The sequence below is a fragment of the Narcine bancroftii genome, chromosome 6, assembly GCF_036971445.1.
Source record: "Narcine bancroftii isolate sNarBan1 chromosome 6, sNarBan1.hap1, whole genome shotgun sequence".
NCBI lineage: Eukaryota > Metazoa > Chordata > Chondrichthyes > Torpediniformes > Narcinidae > Narcine > Narcine bancroftii.
The window spans coordinates 65,893,850-65,915,730 of NC_091474.1; the positions used below are offsets into that span (position 1 = coordinate 65,893,850).

The following is a 21,881-nucleotide window of genomic DNA, read 5'->3' on the forward strand; positions in this document are numbered from 1 at the left end:
ACCCCCCCCCCCCTCGTGAGCTCCTCCAGTGTTCACTGTGTGACCACATCCAACGCTGTCAACTGCATTTGCCACTTGTTTTGTTTCCCAGATCACCGGCTGGGCTGCTTGGATGAAGAGGAACAGAATCTCTTCATCGATGTGGACTGCATGCACCCAGAGCCAGAAATGACTCCCATGCCTGAAGGCCTGACACAGCAACAGGTACACTGCGGGAACCTCTAGCCGGTACTCCGGAGTAGCAAAGTTAGCGTGACCATCCTGGTATCGGTGCCCGTTGTGTCTATGCACATTCCTCTGTGCCCAACTTGGTCAAATACCTGCCTTTTAAATGTTGTTCCTGTTCCTTACTCTACCACCATCCCTGACAGCACATTTCAGACACCAGCTCTCTTTGTGTGAGAAATTTACCCCTTGTTTCTTCTTTAAACCCCCTCCTCACTTTAAACCTATGCCCCCGCTTTAAACCAGCCATTCTCATCCTCTTTATGGCTTTGGACTCTGCTCAAGGCAAGTTTATTTGCAATCTCCTGTACTTCTCGACAACAGAAAAACAAAAAAATATTCTGTAATTTCAGTCCGTGACTCCCCTTGACTGTGCTCTGGCTTCCAGTCGGGAGACACGTGGAGAATGGCTGCTATAGACACCTCTGCCTCGGGTGCAAGACTCTGGCGATCTGCCCTACGTCTATGCCACTCAGGATTTTGCTCCCTCACTCCAGATTAAACCAATGTAGCCTGCCCAATCTGCCCACGTCACAAGCCCTCCAATCCAGGCAATGTCCCTTTCAACCTTTTCTGCCCCCTCTTTAGTTGAATCAAGTTCGTATCATCTGACTGTACATATAAAACCAGATGAAACTGTGCTTCTCTGAACCTCAGTACACATACATTGCCACACAATGCACAGCACATAATCACAATATACGTAAATATATAATTTAAAATAAATGCATATAAATATTTTGGGATTACTTGGTTCATCAATCTCACAGCCTGCAGGATGAAGCTATTCCCCAGCCTGGCCTCCTTCCTGATGGTAGTGGGTCCTGTGTGCTGGATGGAAAGGGTCCTCAGTCATTCCTTGATCCCTATTTAAGCAACACTCCCAGTGAATGCCATCAATAGAGGAAAGGGATCTTTTTGGCCATTTTGATGATCCTCTTCATCGACTTCCAGTCCAATGTTTTGCAGTGACTGTCCCGCACAGTGATGCAGCTGGACAGGACACTTTGTATTGTACTGTAAAATGCTGTCAAGATGGCGACCAGCAGCCTGGACTTCCTCAACCTCATTCGGAAGTGTGGGCGCTGCTGCGCCTTCCTGACTCAAGAGGTGCTATGTGTCCAGGAGAGGTTTTCTGTAACCAGAAGTAATTTGAACATTAGAGCATGGTCGAAAGCCCCGGCCATTGAAACCCGTGCTGCCCAATTAATGTACTAATTTCTGTATATATTTGAACTGTGGGAGAAAACCTACTCAGGTCACGGAGAGAATGTGCAAACTCTTTACAGACTGAAATGGAGTTGAACCAGGATCTGATAGCGTTGCGCTAATTGCATCACCCCTGCCCCAAGGGTGGCTGAACCAACATTCTGAATTACTGTTATACAGCATCCCAGCTCCTGTATTCATTGCTTAAGCTGATGAAAGGAAGCTTGCTAAATGTTGTTTACCTGTATAGTAATGTACCTGCACCCTGACAACAGATCATTGCCATTACAGTGTGTACATCCTGCCCTGGTTTGACTTGCCAAAATGCATCACTTGTCTGAGTTATATTCCATCTGCTCGTCCTTGACCCACTTTCCCAACGATCCTGTTGTAACCTTACACATCGAACTCACTGTCCTCTCATTACACCACAAATTCATGATGTGCTATGTGAAATACAACAGTGAACCCTGTCAAAGGTGGGGGCAGAGGGAGAAGGGGACATTGGGAGAAGGGAAGAAGATTGGAATCTCCACGCTCTCATTGAGAAAGCCCTAGCCCCCATCTCCCCCATTTCCCAAACTTCTGCTCTCGCCCTCCCTCCCCCAGTTCCCGATCCTCACCTTTCACCCCACCTGCCTCTGCGTCCAGCAGCTTGTCCTCCATCGTTCCTGTAAGCTACAACTTTATCCACCACCCACCGTATTGCCCCCTCCCCACCCTCTTCTCCTCTCCCGGTGGCCTCCGTCCCCGTGCACTTTGCCGACAACCTCCGAGCTTGCATCTCCTCCCTCACCTCCATCCAGGGCCTCCAGTAGGTGCCCCACACCACACTGCATTGTGCATTGCCTGCTCTCAGTGTGGCCTTCTCCACATGGATCATCACGAGCTCCTGCTTTATGAGCCTATTCCCACACCCACCTGCCACCTCCTCCTGCCACAGACGAACAGCACTCCATGTTGCACCTGGGCAGTTTCTAACCCAATGCCATGAAGACTGCTTTGCCCACATCCAGTCAGGTCCTTCCTCTTTCCTTCTGACCCGCCCTGGTCCTTTCACTCATCCCCTTTCAGCACCTTTAAAGTCAGCGAATCAGATCTTTAAACTCAACAAATATGATATTTAAACTCAGCGAATCTGATCTTTAAACTCACCACGTATGATGTACTCTTAGAAAAGTTATCAGCTATCATGCATATTGCTAGAGAACAGGTACTGGGATTTGTTTATCTATGCAATATGTTTTCCAAAAATTGATGCCACGTAAACTGTTTACATCCGAGAGAACCATACCCTGGTAGCTTTGGTGTGCAACAAACCTTTAACCAGGGTGGCTACTGCTGCGGTAATTGAATCTGCCCTACAGAAGGTGTAGACTGCAATGTTTAAAAGGCATTTTTGCATCAATTCCACGAGATTCCATCTTTCACCAGGTGATCCGGCGACGTATCCTTGGTTCCATTGTGGACAGTGAGAGGAACTACAATGATGCGTTGAAGCGAATTCTGGAGGTGGGTGATCTCGCCTTTCGTGTCTGTTTTGCCACTTGCTTGTGGACTGATTTAATAACCAGGCATTTCTATTAGAAATGAAATCGTGTTGAATCTTGGGAGTGCTTCAGTTCATAAGGATTTTAATTTCACAATAGACTTCTGCCAAGGTGACGTTTACAATATGGTAACCTGGAAATGATTGGAAGCAAGGAAACCTGAATTGTTCCCAGGTTGATAGGGTTATAACGAGAGCTTTTGGCATCTTGGCCTTCAAAATATTGAGTATCCGAGTTGGGATGGTATAAGAAGAAGACATTGGTGAGGCCAAATTTTGAGTATCGTGTGCAGATTTGGTCACTGAAGTGCAGAAAAGGTATCAATAAGATAGATGGAAGAGATTTACAAGGATGTTGTCAGAACTTGAGGGGTTAAATTACAGGCATAAAAAACATAGGTTAGAATGTTATTAACTGGAGCATCAAAGAATGAGGGGAGATTTGATAGGAGTACACAAAATTTCAGAAGATATAGTCGGCTTTTTCCACTGAGGTTGGGTGAAACAAGGACAGGGGGACATGGGTTTAGGGTGAAAGGGGAAATGTTAAGGGGGAACTTCCTCACCCAGATGATGGTGTGGAAAGCTGCCGGCTGAGGTGGTCAATGAGGGCTCGATTATGACAGTTCAGAAAAAAATTGGACAAGTGCATGGATGGGAGGGGGTCTGGAGGGCTACAGCCTGGGTACAGGTCATTGGGATGGTTTGGCACAGATGGGATGGGCCGAGAATTCTGTTTCTGTGCCATAATATTCTACAAAGGGTGTACAGCTTGAGTCATTCACAAAGTCACGTGACATTTCTGCTTCCAAATTTTTTTCTATATGTACCGAGCTTTCCTAAAGAGTCGGATTTTAATCTTAGAAGGCCTGCGAGTGTTTACGTTGGCTTGTAAATCGTTCATGACAAACAGTAATCCCTGTGTAAGTAATCCCTGTGCCATTGGTGCTCTGTGATTAGTATGGGAGCTTCAAGTAGGTCAGGAAGAATTGGTAATGGAGGTCAGCCATTGAACTTTATGAGGTGCTAAAGTACTTGGAGGACCTTGTTTTCACCTACTATTCCCTCAGTCTCAGCATCCAACGCATTATCCTCCGCAACTTCTGCCACCCATGGCATGATCCCACCACCAGGTACATCTTCCCCTCCCCTCTCCACCTTCTGTAGGGACCGCTCTCTCTGGGACTCCCTCATCTACAAACCCCTTCCCACTAATCCCCACCTTGGTGCCGAACCCTGTGACTGCAAGAAGTTCTACACTTAAGCCCGCTCTTCCTCGCCACCCATTCGAAAGCCCAAGCAGATCCAAATGTGAATCTGCAGGGGTCATTCACTACATCTGGTGCTCCGGCTATGGTCTCTACATCGGGGAGACTGGACGCAGACTGGGAGATCGATTCGTTGAGCACCTCGGCTCTATCCACTGCAACAGTGAGGACTATAGCAGGCCAATCCATTTCAATCCCACACTGACATGTCTGTCCATGATACTGCCCAACCAAAGCTACCCACAAATTGGAGGAACAGAGCCTTGTATTCCATCAAGGCACCTTCCAACCAGATGGCATTAACAGCCACTTCTCCAATTTCAATTACCCCCCACCCTGAGCCTCTCTTTCCCTATCCCTGTCTCCTTTCCTTCAGATGCCCACCCTTCCTTCTCGGATCAGAGAACTACCCATCTCAGCTTTTATTTTCTCTTCTACCCTCCCGCCTGCGAGCTGTACTAACCTCTCCTCCTCGCCCTACCTCTTAATTCAGCCGCCTGCCTTTTTATTTACACCTGACGAAGGATCCAGGCCCGAAATGTTGGTTCCCCTTCTCATGGACGCTGCATGACCTGTTGAGTTTCTCCAGCGCGCTTGTGTATTGCACTCAACCCCCAGTGCCTGCGGACCATCTTGTTCTACTTGAGATAATAAATCTAGTTAACTCATGTAGGAGTGGAATATTCACTCCCCGTGTCCCCATAGCTAATCTGGGTGCTGGGGTAAAAAGAAGTTGGAGTAACCCGACTGTTGGCTGTCAGTGCCGATTGTGCTGAGCTCAAACACCATGCTAGCTCCAACAAGCCCAGTGGTCTCAACCTTTTTATTTCCACTCACATCCCACTCACACCCCTGTGCCATTGGTGCTCTGTGATTAGTGAGGGATTGCTTAGGGTGGGATGTGAGTGGAAAGAAAAAGTTTGAGAACCGCTGTTTTAATAGTACCTCATTGACACGTTCTGTGCTCGGTTTCATGACTCCAAAGGAAATGGGCCAATGACAATTTTTCTCAAGCAAAATATTTCAGTAACAATTGGGTCCAGAGCAGTGATTCTCAACCTTCCCTTCCCACTCACAACCCACCTTCAGCAATCCCTTACTAATCACAGATGGCATTGGGATTACTGAAGGTAGGATGTGAGTGGAAAGAAAAAGGTTGAGAACCACCGAACTAGAAGCTTTTGCATGTGTTAATAAGTTGATTATGTTTAGCCCTTCTTTCTCCACAGCAATACAAGAAACCTCTTTCAGAAATGGATCCAAAACTATTAAGTGAAAGGAAACTAAAAATGGTATTTTACCGAATAAAGGAGATTCTCCAGTGCCATTGCTTGTTCCAGATTGCCTTAGCAAGCCGTGTGACGGAGTGGGACGCAGTTGAAATGATTGGAGATGTCTTTGTTGCCTCAGTAAGTCCATGAAACCAAATCAACGTGATCGTTGATACAGAGTCAAAATGGTGTTAGGAGCATTTGCTCAGAAGATGGTATTTCCATCGGAAAACAGCAAATGCTGGAAGTTCTCGGCAGATCTGGCAACGTTGGCAAGGAGAGAAAAGAGGTCAATATTTTGGATCAAGGGCCTTTCATCATAGCTGGGAAAATGAGGAGACGAGTGTGTTTTAAGTTGAAAGGGGATGGGGGGGGTTGGGTAGTGGCAGATGGTGGATACAACCGAGGGATTGATTGTGATAGACAGCGGATGAAAGATGACTGGTAACAGTTTGAAAAACTTAAGTTGGAACAAAATGATGCAGTGGCAAATTGAAAGAATGGGCCGGTCACATCCCTCACATGTGAATTTTTAAAAAATATTTAGATGTACAGCATGGTAAAAGGCCACTTCAGTCCACGAGTCCATGCCGCCCAATTTACACCCAATTAACTACAGCCCCCGGTATGTTTCGAACGGTGGGAGGAAACTGGAGCCTCCGGAAAAAACCCACGCAGACATGGGGAGAAGGTGCAAACTCCTTACAAACAGTGCAAGATTTGAATCCCAGTCCCGATCACTAAAGCTTTTTCAGGAGATCAAATTCTAAATGGGGGGAACAAAAATCTAAATGAAAGAAAAGCATTTCAAAATAACCTTTTGAAAGAATCTTGAGGCTTCCGTTTGTAGCGTGAATAAAAGTTCTCACAACTGGAAGGAGAGCATACACTTTTATTAGCTTATAACTGAGGGTAGGGTCTTCAGAAAGGCTCAGGGTTTGGGTGGAAACCATGGTTATATATGGGGAGATGGGGAAGAGCCAACCATCAGTAGAAGACACCATTCTCAGTTCACTGCACAGTTTTAGATAATTTACGGTGGCATGGTTAGCATGACACTATTACAGCCACAGCATCTCTGGTTCGAACTCAGCGCTCTCGAGAAGGGGTTTGTATGTTCACCCTGTGTTTGCATGGGTTTTCTCTGGGCACTCCCACCCTTCAAAAATGTACCGGGGTGGGATGGGGGGTCGAAGGTTAATTGGGAGGTTTGGGCAGCATGGGCGTGTAAAAGCAATTTACAATGTGCAGTTCTTGTGTCGATATGCGACTGAATGGAATGGAAGAGAGGGTTTACCTCCTATATGTAGGACGTCGATTTGGTGCACACTTGGTGAGACTTGCCTGGGATGCAGGAAGGCCCATTACCGAGCTGTATGTCTGAATTAAAATTTAAAATTAAAGTTAAATGATTCTTCCACAAATAGTAACTCACCAACGACAATATAATTCGAAGTGGCCCCAAAAATCCAGTCATGACAATTTAAAGGCCATGTTGAGGATGAATGTTAGCCATTCTTAAACTCTAAACATCTCATCTTTTCACTTGTTGAATTAAAAGAGATTAAATTTTGGGTCAGAGCATAGTATCAGGGCCTTCGAGCCCACACCACCCAGATATACCCATGTAACCCATTAATCCACTAACCTTGTTCGTCTTTCTTAGGGAAATAGTTTAAAGTGCTGAAATCTCCGTGAGTTGTCACTGGTTTTGAAGTGTTTCACTGGCATCATTCAGATTTGTGGCCTGTTAACCCTGCAGCACAACATCGAGTAGTTCCGAGGAGGGCTCATTCGCTGATGCAGGAGTTTGCAAAATTTCATCCTGAAATTTGTTCCCCCTGAATTGGACTTCTAAAAATGAACATATTATTTAGAACCATAGAACACTGTAGCCCAGAAATGGACCCTTTGGCTCATTTGATCTAGAAGCATGGAACATTACAGCTCAAAAACAGGCCTCTCTGGCCCTTCCAGTCTGTGCCAAACCATTTTTGCCTAGTCCCACTGACCTGCACCCAGTCCGTAGCCCTCCATACCTCTCCCATCCTTGTACCTGTCCAAATTCATATTAAATGTTAAAATTGAGCCTGCATTCATCACCTCAGCTGGCAGCTTGTTCCACATCCCCACCACTCTCTGTGTGAAGAAGTTTCCCCTAAACTTTTCCCCTTTCACACTTAACCCATGTCCTCTGGTTTATATCTCACCTTCCCTCAGCGGAAAAAGCCCATCTACATTTACTCTGTCTATCCCCCTCATAATTTTAAATACCTCGATCAAATCTCCCCTCATTCTTCTACGCTCCAGAGAATAAAGTCTTAACCTGTTTAGCCTTTCTCTGAAACTCAGTTCCTGAAGTCTGGGCAATATCCTAGTAAATCTTCTCTGCACTCTTTCAATTTTATGGATATATTTCCTGTAGTTAGGTGACCAAAACTGCACACAATACTCCAAATTTTGCCTCTTAACATAACATTCCATCTCCTGCGCCCAGTGATTTATGAAGGCCATCACACCAAAAGCTCTCTTTATGACCCTGTGATGCTACTTTCAGGGAATTATGTATCTGTATTCCCAGATCTCTCTGTTCTACCCCATTCCTCAGTGCCCCACTGTTTACCATCATGAATGTCCTACCTTGGTTTATGCTTGAAACCTAAACTCTTCACCTTCACATCCATTAAGGGGACTTTCAGAAACTCAGATTCAGTTGAATACGTACCAAACTGTTCAGCATCGAAGGGTAAACCCTCCCTGGGAGGGCAACAATACACATTTTTCATTGGTTTATCAGGTGATTCCAAGCAATGGATTATGTCAAACTCAAAAGAATGATTTCTGGAGCTGTACTTATTTCTGTTTCAGTTTTCAAAGTCAATGGTCCTTGACGCGTACAGCGAGTACGTGAACAATTTTAGCACTGCCATGGGGATTCTGAAGAAAGTCTGTGCCACCAAACCCGCCTTCCTGGAATTTTTGAAAGTAAGTGAAGTGCCCAGTAGAGGAAAAAAATATTGTTTGGGCTTTAAAAGCAATTTACAATGCGCAGTTCTTGTGTCGATATGCGACCGAATGGAATGGAAGAGAGGGTTTACCTCCTCTATGTAGGGCGTCGATTTGGTGCACACTTGGTGAGACTTGCCTGGGATTTATACTCCCAATGTACTCTAGCTCCTTACCTCTCGCGCATCTATTGTGGTCAAATTGTCGACCACAGTTGACAGTAGGTTGACCAGGAACCAGTCTTTTCATCTTTAGATTCATAGACCTATAGCATTAGCATCAGAGAACTGGCCCTTCACCCAACTCCCCCATGCTGACCAAGTTGATGTTCTGGATTAATCCCATTTGTCTGCATTTAATCCGTATTCTTTAGAGCCCTGGAACTGTTTGGTCACTGGGAAGTCCTGCTGCTGCAGTGGGGACCTCCCAGTGGCCATCCATTTCAATTCCACACCCCACTGGCACGTGGCCTTGTATACTGCCAAATTGAGGCCACCCACTGATTGGAAGAACAACGCCTTGCATGCCATCTCTGCACTCTCCAACCAGCCGGCATTAATGTCGACTTCTCCAATTTCTGTTAACCCCATTCCCTGGTCTCCCTCTTTCTTTATCCTGACGATCTTCTGAGGGTCCGTCCTGGAGCCTCCATGTCGATGCAATCACAAAGAAAGCTCACCAGTGGCTGTACTTTGTGAGGAGTTTGGAGAGATGTGATGTGTCACTAAAGACTCTCAAACACAGATGTACTGTGGAGAGCATTCTGTCTGGTTGCATCACTGCCTGGTATGGAGGTGCCAATGCACAGGACAAGAACAAACTCCAGAGGGTTGTTAACTTGGCCGAACTCACCCAGGCTGGCAAAGTTACCTCCCAGAGTGAAATACAAGAGGCTGCAGATGCTGTGATTGTGGTAAACACTCGAAATGCTGGAGGTACTCAGCCAGTCTTTTCAGCATCTCTAGGAGACAAAGATACATCACTGATGTTTCGGGCCTGAGCCCTTCTTCAAGGAGAAATCAGAAAAGCCAGAAACAGGATATATCAGAAAGTCTCAGAATTCAAACAATGGGGGAGGAATCGAGACCAACGAAAGGTGTTAATTGGATGTGATAAGGGACTTGGTGGAATTTATCATATCTGTGCGAAAGGAGAGAGGGAAGAGAATTTACGGGTGGTCTCAGTCTGACAGTGCATGAGACCATGGACAGACATTTCGGCAAGGGAATGGGACAGAGAATTGGAGTGGGTGACCACTGGGATATCCACACGAGGGTACAATTGGTAGAGAGGGAGGAGTGGACAGGGAAGTCATGGAGGGAGCGGTCCCTGCGGAAGGTGGAGAGGGGAGGAGAGGCCGATATTCTTCTCTCCATTTGCGCCCCCACCTCCTCCGTCAGCACCACTCGGGGCCCAAAGTTAGACTTCTGATTTACTATGTTGTAACACTGTGGCACCTTGTCATTACTCGCTCCCAACTGTTGTTTGAGCGACTTTCCTCTCTGGTCTCAGCTCCTCAATGCCCAATAACAGAGGGACTCTAGACTGTGGTCTTTCCCCACAGCCCCCCCCCCCACCACCCCCCTGCGTTGGCTGCAACAAGCCTCAGTGCACCCTGCAGCCTGCAATGTGCTAGTCGGTAGCATCCCGCACTCCCACCTCAGTGGGCTGGAAGAACAACATGTTTCAAGCAGAGCAAGGGGCATATTTCGCCGAGATGATGAATGGAATTCACTTCATATTCTACCTTTATTCCAGGGTTGGTCAGTGCTCCCTGCTCACAAAGCAGTGTAAACACCTCCACCTCCTGCTGATGGTAATTAACAGAGCGCAGCTGACCTGCTTGACTTTGATGTAATGTCTTGGTACAGTGCTGCACCTTCCCCCTGCTGGCGCACTGTGGAAATGAAGCCAGTCTCATCAAAAACCTAGACGCCATCTACAGGGCTCTTAACAGCACTTAGAATTATACAGCAGAGCATAGATCTATCTCTCAGCCCTAAAATGTTGTGCTGACATCTGAAAACCAACCCTTCCCTACCTCACTCCCACAACCCTCAAAATGAGGGTTGAACCCTTAAATGGGCACAGGAAGAAAAAGTTTTTTAAATGGCCTTATGGTACCACCATCTCCCACAAAGGTATTCCAGGCACCCATCGCTCTCTTGAGTAAAACAAAATCATACCTCATCTCCCCTTAACTCACCTTCTGATGTTTGCTATTATTGCCCTGGTCAAAAAGGTCCATCCTGTCTTGGCTCCTCGTAATCTTGTACACCTCCATTGAGTTATCTTTGTTGCTTCATAATACACACTCTCCAATCCAGGTGCCATCACGATTAATCTCCTCTGCACTCTCTCGAAAGCCTCTATATCCATCCTGTAATGATTCAACCAGGACTGGATACAGTGCTCTGAGTGGTCTAACGAGAGTGACTGCAGTGTCACCTTACATCTCTTGAACCCAATCCCCTGATTAATGAAGGACAGCTGCCTTCACCACCCCATCAACTTGCCCGGCGACCTTGCGGGATCCATGGGCCTGAATCCCAAGATCTCTCCATTCCTCCGCACAGTTTAAGAGTTCTTCAAGCCACACAGATGGCGTGCCCACGTGAATCCTTTCCAAAATAAACAGAGCCAAAGTGAAATGATAAATTTTCTTCTGTGCTTCTGGATTGTTTGATTTCAAGCTTTGCTGAGTTAAACATACTGCAGGCAAGCTAGCCTTAGCTGTTTGCTGGCATTCTAAAAATTGTTTCCTGCCATCACAGAACTGCCACGAGACCAGCTCTGATCGTATTACACTGTATGGCTTGATGATGAAGCCAATTCAACGGTTTCCACAGTTCATCCTTCTGCTCCAGGTCAGTATATTCACTAGCGAAAGGAGAGTTACCCTTTGACAAGATAGAACATAGTGAACACATTGATCTTTTGTTAGTCTGTGTTCACAAAGCATTTTCATTGGCTGGTCTTGGTCAGAAATGTTCTTGCCTTCACACCTGAAAATAAATGTGCCGTATAGTTTGGCGTATAAGATGACCTTCAGATAAGACGGGTCCTCAATTTCAGCCTGAATTTAATAGTTTTTAATCAAATATTGCGTGTATAAGACGACCCCCCCACAAAAAAATACGTGTGCTGACTGAGCTGTTGGGCGTGGCTGGAAGGTGGGCATTATTACGGAGCCCCCAGCAAAGCGAAGCAAGTATGAAGCGAGTTTTAAGTTAAAGGCCATTGAAGTGGCCGAGGAATCTACCAACGGGGCTGCTGCAAGGACATTGGACGTAACTGAGAAGATGGGAAGAGCGTGGAGAAGAGGAATCGTTCGCTGGCCAGAATGGGCGCTCGAACAGAGGCAAGATCGCACAAGAAATAAAATCCGAGCCTGCACACTGAAGTGGGCAAGGTCAAACCCAGAACTCAGGAACGATTTTGAGGCTGCAGTCGGCTGGTGTGGCCATTTCGTGAACAGGAAAAATCTGGTGATACGACAAAAACCAAAAATTGGTCAGAAACTACCGAAAGATCTTGGTCGTAAAGTTGTCAGTTTTCACCAGTTTATTATACGTTAGCGGCAGATACACCAGTTTCCATGGTCAAATACTGGAAACGTGGACAAACCTCCCCCCCACCACCATGAATTTTGATACGCTAGACAATTAACTGTGGGACACTGGCGGCGAAGCGGAACTAGATTCTGACTGCGACCCGCATGTCAACAGTGTAAACAGTGATACTCTGGATGTGCTTGGCCAATTCTTTGCCTCAGACGATGATGGTGATTTCAAAGGATATTAGATGTGGTTTTGTTTAAAAGCAATAAAAATTTTAATATACCAGTAGCTTAAAAACTTGTTGTAGGGTGGGGTCTGATTGAACTAATCGAGTAGTATTATTTTAAGGTCACATTTTTGTATCTGGTCTGTAAGAGGACCCCTGATTTTGATGTATTTTGGGGTGCTTCAAGGATTGTCTTATACGCCAAAATATATGTTACTCTCTTTTTAATAATAAGCCCGCTGTCTCTGGTTTTATAAAGTATCAGGGAAGGAGATGGAAGTGAGTGTGAGTTCAGGGTTTTTTTTTTGGCTGTCCAGTGTTATTAAATTTCCCAGCAGAAATTGGGAGGAACACAAACGAATGAGTTAAGTTTAACACAAAATTTATGAACCAAACTAACAATAATAGAATTAACTCAATAAACTTAACACCTGAACACCCAGCCTTAATGGCAACTCTATATCAACAACAGACTATTATACAGTCTATGTGGGGGAAAAACCTCAGACAAATGCCCCCCAAAAAAATAAAACCAGAACCCCCAAGTCAGTCACGTCAAGACTGTCAGGGGAACACAAGACTGCCTTGTGGTTCGAGTGGGGCTACCACCGCCCTTCACTTCCTTTATCCAAGAATTTCCTGGTCCCTATATGAGGTTCACACCTCCGAAGCCTACTTGAGGGTTCACAAGTGCCCCTCTGGCACGCGGGTCCTCTTCTTCGGACACCTTGTCTTGAATGGTCTGGTGACCCTTCGAAGCCTACCTTAGGGTTCACAAGTGCCCTTCTGGCACCCAAGCCCTCTTCCTTGATCTTCCTTGAGGGTGATCTTCATATACATCACTGTCAATTCCTCACACTCCACTGACTAATCTCCCCTCAAAACTAGCGCACTGGGCATTTTAAACTGCCCCAGCGTGACCTCTAGCTCTCCCCATTGGCGGGGAGGTTGGCAGATGCAGGCTCGCTCTCCTGCAAGCCCACAGACTTCCAGTGCCTGGTTCCCGCGCTTTCACCGCTTTCAAAATTTCCTAGTGGCAGCTTGGCACTACTACAGTTTCTAGTGGCTGTCAAATCCCCTGTGGCAAGTTCGGTCCTTTGACAGCAGTCAAAGTCCCCTAGGGGTAGCTTAGCGCTACTACACCTGTCAAATCCCCAGCAGTAAATTCAGTCCGGTCCTCAGTCAAAGAACACAACAGTCAAGGTCCATAACAGTGTTGCTACTGAAGATAATGAACCTCTTGTAATGCTGCAAGTTTATTGTCATACATATCTTGCACCAAAATTCTTGCTGCAGCTAAAAAAAAGCACAACTGGAATGATGTGCATAATTAAAAAGGCAATAAATATAAAAGATAGATAATAAACATTTAGTTTCCCCTCATGCAAATAAAGTGGCTTTGCAATAGTGCGGAGAGTCCTGTCAGAGCAGTCCCTGATCAGTATAACAAGAGGAGGTTCAAAAGCCTGATAACTGTTGGACAAAACTGTTCTCAAGCCTCGAGGTGCTGTTGTTCAGACTTCTGTATCTTCTGCCTAAAGAAGAGGTTATGACCGAGGTGGGGGGGGGGGGGGGAGGGGTCCTTTATGATGTTGGAGACATTATCTTGGACTACATCTTGAGGAAAAAGTGAAACAAATATTTTCCATTCTTGGCCCCAGCAAGTGGTAAATGTCTCATTCTTCCATGTAATTGGAGGAGATATTCAGTTTAGTATATAACAGGGAATTGCTGAAAGGAGCAGCTAATCCAGAGGTCATTGCCCCTACAATTCGGATAGATGTCCAAGACAAACCAGAGGACCAGGATTTTATTTTTGTCAGTGCTTTGTCTTCAATAATCACTTCAACTGTTGAAAGATCAAGGGTGTGATCCAACTTCCTTCTCTCAAGCCACCTTAAAAACAGGCAGGAGAATCATGCAACATCCACAGAGGAACCATCTTTCCCGACAAAGGGCCCAGGCCCAAAACGTTGGCCACGCTGTAAATCATCTGAGTTCTGTGTGTCCTCCTGAGTTTCTCTTGCACTTTTGTGTACTGCTCACAACCCTAGTATCTGCAGACTTTCTTGTTTAACTTCATTTTAAAAATGAAAATGTTTCTGTTGCATTTTTGGCCAACTTGTTTTTAATTTTTGTTTCCTATTTGTCGAAGCAAGACTTCTGAAAACCACACTAGCCATTCATTCTGACCCTTGTTCTCCAAAAATGTTCCTCGTGCATCGAAGTTTGGATGGCTTTGGATGCCGGTGTTCTCCTGTACTGGATTTTAAGCTGACTGGACCATCTTTTCCAGGATTTTGACATTGAGGAACTATTTCTTCGGACAGAGGGCGGTGAATCTGTGTAATTCATTGCCACAGATGGCTGCAGAGGCCAAGAAATTGGGCAGATTCAGAGCAGAGGTTGATAGGTTTTCAATAAGTCAGAGCCTCAAAGGTTATGGGGAGAAGGCAGGAGAATGGGGTTGAGTGCATCAGCCATGATTCAAATAGTGGAGGCGGACCAAGGGAGTTGCTGGACCACAGAGTGCTGGATAAGAGAGGTATAACCTGTGTAAAATTGGAACGTGGAAATAATCTGGCACTCAATTAACGTATTAAATAGGCAGGCCCAATAACTCTGCAATCGTTTTTGACTCCTACCCCCAAGGCTCCTGTTTTATTGTGTGCCCTCCTGCTGTCCATGAGCCTTCTTCCATACTCCCTGAAGGTCCATGAACCCAGCCAGTGCTCCTGAAGGTCATTACTTTCTGCTCTTATTTCCAGTCAGCCTCTTGTTTTTGACCAGTGCATCCCCTTTCCTGCATTGCACCTGTTCAAATGTGCCCCACTCCCAACCACATGCATCCTGTCGAAGATGCCCCACTCCCAACCACATGCTCCACTCCCAATCAAGCATGTCCTGTCCAAACTCACTCCACTCCCAACCACTCACGTCCTGTCCGAACGCGCCCGACTCCCAACCATACACCTCCTGTCCAAACGCACCTCACTCCCAACCACGCACGTCCTGTCCAAATGTGCTCCATTCGCAACCAGGCATGCCTTGTCCGAACGCGCTCCACTCGCAACCATGCACGCCCTGTCCGAACACGCTCCACTCGCAACCACGCATGTCCTGTCTGAACGCGCCCCACTCCCAACCACACGTCCTGTCCAAAGGTGGAGTCACAAGACAGCACCATTAACCATTTCTCAACCTGTTCTGCTACCTCACAAGCTCATTGTTGTTCTTTTTCCTTGTTGTTACTTTCCTGCACCCACAATCCTTCAAAAATAAAATTAAAAAACAATCAATGATTTGCACATTTTAATTTGTATTTCCAGTACCCAAAACTGAAATGGTACTTTGTTTTAGAGCTATTGTGTCAGCAAATTTGATCCCAAGAAATCCACTAAAATCTCATGCTCCTTCTAAGCCTGAGAGATTTAGCACCTTAGAACATGACAGTAAGTATTTGTCCCAACCCCCTGCCCCCCACCTACCAAAGCGAATACATTCCAAAAACTTATCTCGATCCCACTCATGGGCCACACGACCCCCATCTGGACCTGGAATGAAAAGAAATCACAACGGCAACACTATTCAAAGAAAACACTCGGAAAGAAAGAAAGTCAAAAGAAAAAAAATAATGAAGGAGCTGAAAAGAAAAGGGCAGGCATGTTGTCCACACCAAGTCTTATTTCCATGATCACACCTCTGGCCGTACAGGGATAATTTAACTTTACCCCTATTTAAAAGGGGGGGGGTATCAATCTATCTGAGTACCAATGAACTCCAAATAAGGCTGCCATACTCCACCAAATGCGTCATGTTCCCTTCTAAGGTTGTGTGATTTTCTCCAGGGGAATGCATCTCTGCATTTCCATATTCCATTGTGTGGTATTTAGCTTGGAGTCGGACTTCCACGAAACCGCTATACACTTTCTGGTCATCACCAAAGCGACCTTCACAAACAAAATGTGGAATTTAGTCAGTCTAAACTGCACTTCTCCAATATCCTCCAAGAGGAACAGCTCCGAATCCTGTGGAAAATCCACTCATGTAATTTTTTTTTAGAATATCCCCTAGGTCTTCCCAAAGAGGTCTCAGCTTTGAGCGCAGCCAGACAGGGTGGACGAAAGTTCCCACCTTCACACCACATCTGAAACGCATTTCTGAAATCTTCAACTTCGATCTGTGCAGTTTCTGAGGTGTAAGGTACAACTGGTGGGGGTAGTTATCCTGCACCAACCTATATCTGCCGCTGATGACCCCTGTCGCACTGTCCAGACATGGGTCCTACCACCATTCATCATTGATTGTTGTACCCACGACCGATTCCCATCTCTCCCTCAACCTTTGTAGGCACGGTTTCAAACGCTCACTTTGGAATATGTAATACATCTTAGAAATAAATTGGCACACATTCCCCTTTCAAATTAGAATCTCCACTTCGCTGCATTCAGGTCGGGTCATTGCTGGTCCCAATTTTTCCCTCAAAAAAAGATCTTGTAGAAGAAGAATTGTCTCATGTAATCTTAGTGGAAAAGCCTACATACATTTAGTCTATCTATACCATCATAATTTTGTATACCTTTATCAAATCCCTCCTCCAACGCTCCAAGGAATAAAATCCTATCCTTTCCCTGTAGCTCGGCTCCTCAAGTCCCAGCAACATCCTTGGAAATCTTTTCTGCACCCTTTCAATCTCACTGCTATCTTTCCTGCAGTTAAGTGACCACATTCAATGTGGATGTATTGATTTCTTCAGGACATGCTGAGGAACACGCCCAAGGGACACGCTGACAGACTGCCACTCCAGATGGCTCTCACTGAACTGGAGACACTGGCAGAGAAACTGAATGAGCAGAAGCGAGAAGCAGATCAGTGCTGCGAAATGAAACAGATCGCAAAAGCCATGAATGAGCGTTACCTGAACAAGGTAGAATCTGTGGAAGTAACAGTCTCTCTTTGCATGTGCTGGGTTGGTCAGTAAATTGCTTGCAATTGGGCAGCTCGGGTTTCATAGGCCCAGAGGGGCCTTCTACCCCGCTGTATTGTTAAAGTTAAATTTTTTAAAAAGCAGTTAACCCAGTTAGTTTCACCATTGCCAAATGAGTCACATGCAGAAATTATGGTGAAATCATGTGAGGTTCTCACTGCCTGAGATTCACCAGGTGTCAGGTCCAGTTCAGATTGTGAGCATTGTTGTGCATGGTTTTAAATGTCCCCTCGATTGTTCACCCCTTGCACAAACAACTCCACAGAAGTGAAGGCTGGATGGTCTCTGGGTGGGTGTAAAGGTAAATGAAGCTGGCCAGTTCCTTCTCCAATGTCCCCACTGGTTCTTCTGACTGGAGGACAGTAAGCCTCTGGAAATAACACAGACTTGGTCCAAGATTTTGCTCACCACTTCGTGTCTGTCTTGCACTGAATTCACTATCGGGGATGAAGAGTCAACAAGATGGTCATATTTGGTGTTAACTTCTGCAAGATCCAAACCTGGAGTTGGCTTACAGAGAGGAGGTTGGGAGGCTCATCAAATGGAGCGAGAACAACAACCTGAATCTCAATGTGGAGAAGATAAATTAAATGATTTTTGGACCTCAGGAGGGCAAAGATGAACTATTCTCCATTACACATCAGTAGTTCCTCCGTGGAAAGAGTGGAGAGCACAATACCTTGATGTACACGGAATGGACAACATACTCAGGAACCACAACTTCTCATTAGTCAAGGTGCAACAGCGTCTGAACTTCCTAAGGAGGCTGAGGAGGGCAACTGGCCCCCAACTTGACCACATGTTACTGGAGAGCAATTGGTAGTGTCCTGTCTGGCTGCATCACCGTGTGGGATGGTAGCTGTAAAGCATCGGACTGGAAATCATACAGAGGATCATGAAAACAGTCGAGAAGATCCCAGGGTCTCCCTTTCCTCTGTTGATGACATTCACCTGAAGAATTATCGATAACCCTTTCCATCCATCAAAAGGTATCTTTGACCCACTACCACCAGGAAGGAGGTACAGGAGCATCAAAATCGGGATGGCCAGGCTGGGAAAGAGCTTCTTCCTGCAGGCTGTGAGATTGATGAACAGTAACCAAGTAAATTATTTCAAATTATTTATAACTATTTTGTATAATATCTTTATGTACATATGTGATTTTATGTGCCATCTGTGTGTGTGTGTGTGTTGTGGTCAGGACAAACACTGTTTGTCATCCTCCCCTTTCTCCTCTCCTTCACTCTCTCCTTTCCTCCCCTCTCCCCTCAACTTCCATCTCCTCTCCTCTCCCCTCTCTGCTCTCCTCTCCCCTCTCTCCTTCCCTTTCGTCTCCTTCCCTTTCGTCTCCTTCCCTTTCGTCTCCTTCCCTTTCGTCTCCTTCCCTTTTGTCTCCTTCCCTTTCGTCTCCTTCCCTTTCCTCTCCTTCCCTTTCGTCTCCTCTCTCTCCTCTCCTTCCCTTTCGTCTCCTCTCTCTCCTCTCCTTCCCTCTCTCCTCTCCTTCCCTCTCTCCTCTCCTTCCCTCTCTCCTCTCCTTCCCTCTCTCCTCTCCTTCCCTCTCTCCTCTCCTTCCCTCTCTCCTCTCCTTCCCTCTCCTTCCCTTTCCTCCCCCCTCCTCCCCCCTCCTCCCCCCTCCTCCCCCCTCCTCCCCCCTCCTCCCCCCTCCTCCCCCCTCCTCCCCCCCTCCTCCCCCCTCCTCCCCTCCTCCCCCCTCCTCCCCCCCTCCTCCCCTCCTCCTCCCCCCCTCCTCCCCCCCTCCTCCCCCCCTCCTCCCCCCCTCCTCCCCCCTCCTCCCCCCTCCTCCCCCCTCCTCCCCCCTCCTCCCCCCTGCTCCCCCCCTCCTCCCCCCTCCTCCCCCCTCCTCCCCCCTCCTCCCCCCTCCTCCCCCCTCCTCCCCCTCCTCCCCCCTCCTCCCCCCTCCTCCCCCCTTCCTCCCCCCTTCCTCCCCCCTCCTCCCCCCTCCTCCCCCTTCCTCCCCCTTCCTCCCCCTTCCTCCCCCTTCCTCCCCCTTCCTCCCCCCTCCTCCCCCCTCCTCCCCCCTCCTCCCCCCTCCTCCCCTCCTCTCCCACCCTCTCACCTCCTCTCCCCTCTCCCGCCCTCTCCCCTCTCCCGCCCTCTCCCCTCTCCCGTCCTCTCCCGCCCTCTCCCGCCCTCTCCCCTCTCCCGCCCTCTCCCCTCTCCCGCCCTCTCCCCTCTCCCGCCCTCTCCCGCCCTCTCCCCTCTCCCCTCTCCCCCCCTCTCCCCCCCTCTCCCGCCCCCTCCTGCCCTCTCCCCTCTCCTGCCCTCTCCCCTCTCCCGCCCTCTCCCCTCTCCCGCCCTCTCCCCTCTCCCGCCCTCTCCCCTCTCCCGCCCTCTCCCCTCTCCCGCCCTCTCCCCTCTCCCGCCCTCTCCCCTCTCCCGCCCTCTCCCCTCTCCCGCCCTCTCCCCTCTCCCGCCCTCTCCCCTCTCCCGCCCTCTCCCCTCTCCCGCCCTCTCCCCTCTCCCGCCCTCTCCCGCTCTCTCCCCTCTCCCGCCCTCTCCCCTCTCCCGCCCTCTCCCCTCTCCCGCCCTCTCCCGCCCTCTCCCGCCCTCTCCCGCCCTCTCCCGCCCTCTCCCGCCCTCTCCCGCCCTCTCCCGCCCTCTCCCGCCCTCTCCCGCCCTCTCCCGCCCTCTCTCCCTCCCCCTCTCCCTCCCCCTCTCCCTCCCCCTCTCCCTCCCCCTCTCCCTCCCCCTCTCCCTCCCCCTCTCCCTCCCCCTCTCCCTCCCCCTCTCCCTCCCCCTCTCCCTCCCCCTCTCCCTCCCCCTCTCCCTCCCCCTCTCCCTCCCCCTCTCCCTCCCCCTCTCCCTCCCCCTCTCCCTCCCCCTCTCCCTCCCCCTCTCCCTCCCCCTCTCCCTCCCCCTCTCCCTCCCCCTCTCCCTCCCCCTCTCCCTCCCCCTCTCCCTCCCTCTCTCCCTCCCTCTCTCCTTCCCTCTCTCCCCTCTCCTTCCCTCTCTCCCCTCTCCTTCCCTCTCCTCTCTCTCCCCTCTCTCCCTTCTCCTCTCCTCTCTTTCTCTCCTCTCTTTCCCTCCCCCACCTCTTTATTCAGACACCTGCCTGTGTTTGCTTATCCTTCAACATCCCCTCCCTGCTCTTACATTCTATATTCTTGAAATGAACGCTAGCCTTGCATTTGCTTTCTTCACCGCCATCTCAATGTGCAAGTTTACCTTCAAGCTCTCCTGCTCGAGGGCTCCCAGATCCCTCTGCATTTGGTTACCTTCAACTCCTCGACCACGGGCCCAGGCCTGAAATGTTGGTCGCCCTTCACTTCCTCTGGATACCGTGTGCATTGCAAGGATCTCTACCTCAAATCCGAAGGAAAACACTTCCAAAAATTGAAGTTGTTCTTGAGAAAAGTGAAGGGGATGGTGGCAGTAGCTGGACTAATTCAGGCCCTGAGATGAACTCCCAGAAGTTGGTCAAGCCTTTGCCGCCTTTAGATATTTCTAGTGGCCTTGGGGCAGAGGAGATACATGGAAAGTTCTGCAGTGTGAAGCAGCCTTCGCAATTCCATTCAAACTCTTCAGCTCACATGTGATGCACAAGTGCTGTGCAATGGTATGACCAAGAAGAGGAAATGCCCTCCTCTTCCTTTCCTCCACTGCTGTCACTTTGATGACCCAACCAACTCCATTCATCCACTAAGCTCTTCTCACACTGTCAACAAAGCAGAGGCAAGTGCTTCTTCCCCAGTTCTGTGGGGGGGAGGGGGGGGTCAATGGAATACCGTGCTTCAGAAACTTGCCAGTGAAGGGAGTCTGACTTTACTTCAGAAGAGGAGTGTCGTACTGGAAACAGAAGCTGCCCATTTCTCGCAACGTGGATGGCTTCATCTGTGAAGATCCACCAATCGTGACCTAGTTCTCAATTTAATGTGTGTTTTCTGCAACATTTACACAGTGGGTCCCAAAGTGGCAACATCAAAATGAGGACCATTTGGGAGTCTGGTCACTGGCAGATCAACAAATAGAAAGAAAGGATTTAAATTTAGACTCCCATCTTTTACCTTCATGAGATTTTCCAAACGTTGTGAAGCACCTGTTCCCTTTTAATGCAGGTAACGGAGCGCACGGCTAGAACCCCGAACCAGATATTAAAATAATAATCAAAGCACAGGCTAAGAGGTCGTAGGTGAATACAGGTGGGATTGAACATTGGCTGAAAGGGAGAGGCCAGAGAGTGGTAGTGGATAATTGTCTGTCAGGTTGGAGGCCGGTGACCAGTGGTGTGCCTCAAGGATCTGTATTGGGCCCATTGTTGTTCGTTATATACATTAATGATCTAGATGATGGGGTGGTGAATTGGATTAGTAAATATGCAGACGATACTAAGATAGGTGGAATAGTGGATAATGAAGAAGGTTTTCAAGGATTGCAGAGGGATTTGGGCTGCTTAGAAAAGTGGGCTGAAAAATGGCAGATGGAATTTAATGCTGATAAGTGTGAGGTGCTTCATTTTGGTAAGAAGAATCAGAATAGGACATATGTGGTAAATGGGAGAGCATTGAGGAATACAGAAGAGCAGAAAGATTTAGGAGTGACGGTACATCGTTCCCTGAAGG

The 21,881-nt window shown here is 47.9% G+C and overlaps 1 protein-coding gene across 6 annotated transcripts in view; it reads left to right on the forward strand.

The window, feature by feature from the left end:
- arhgef10 (Rho guanine nucleotide exchange factor (GEF) 10) overlaps window positions 1-21,881 on the forward strand; it is a 266,890-nt gene that overhangs the window by 118,952 nt on the left and 126,057 nt on the right. For all 6 annotated transcript variants that reach the window (XM_069885202.1, XM_069885207.1, XM_069885208.1 and 3 more), the window contains 6 exons: window positions 92-204; window positions 2,869-2,946; window positions 5,481-5,660; window positions 8,391-8,507; window positions 11,303-11,395; window positions 17,071-17,241. In XM_069885202.1, coding sequence (XP_069741303.1) covers window positions 92-204; window positions 2,869-2,946; window positions 5,481-5,660; window positions 8,391-8,507; window positions 11,303-11,395; window positions 17,071-17,241 — 752 coding nt within the window. The remainder of the gene's footprint in view (window positions 1-91; window positions 205-2,868; window positions 2,947-5,480; window positions 5,661-8,390; window positions 8,508-11,302; window positions 11,396-17,070; window positions 17,242-21,881) is intronic.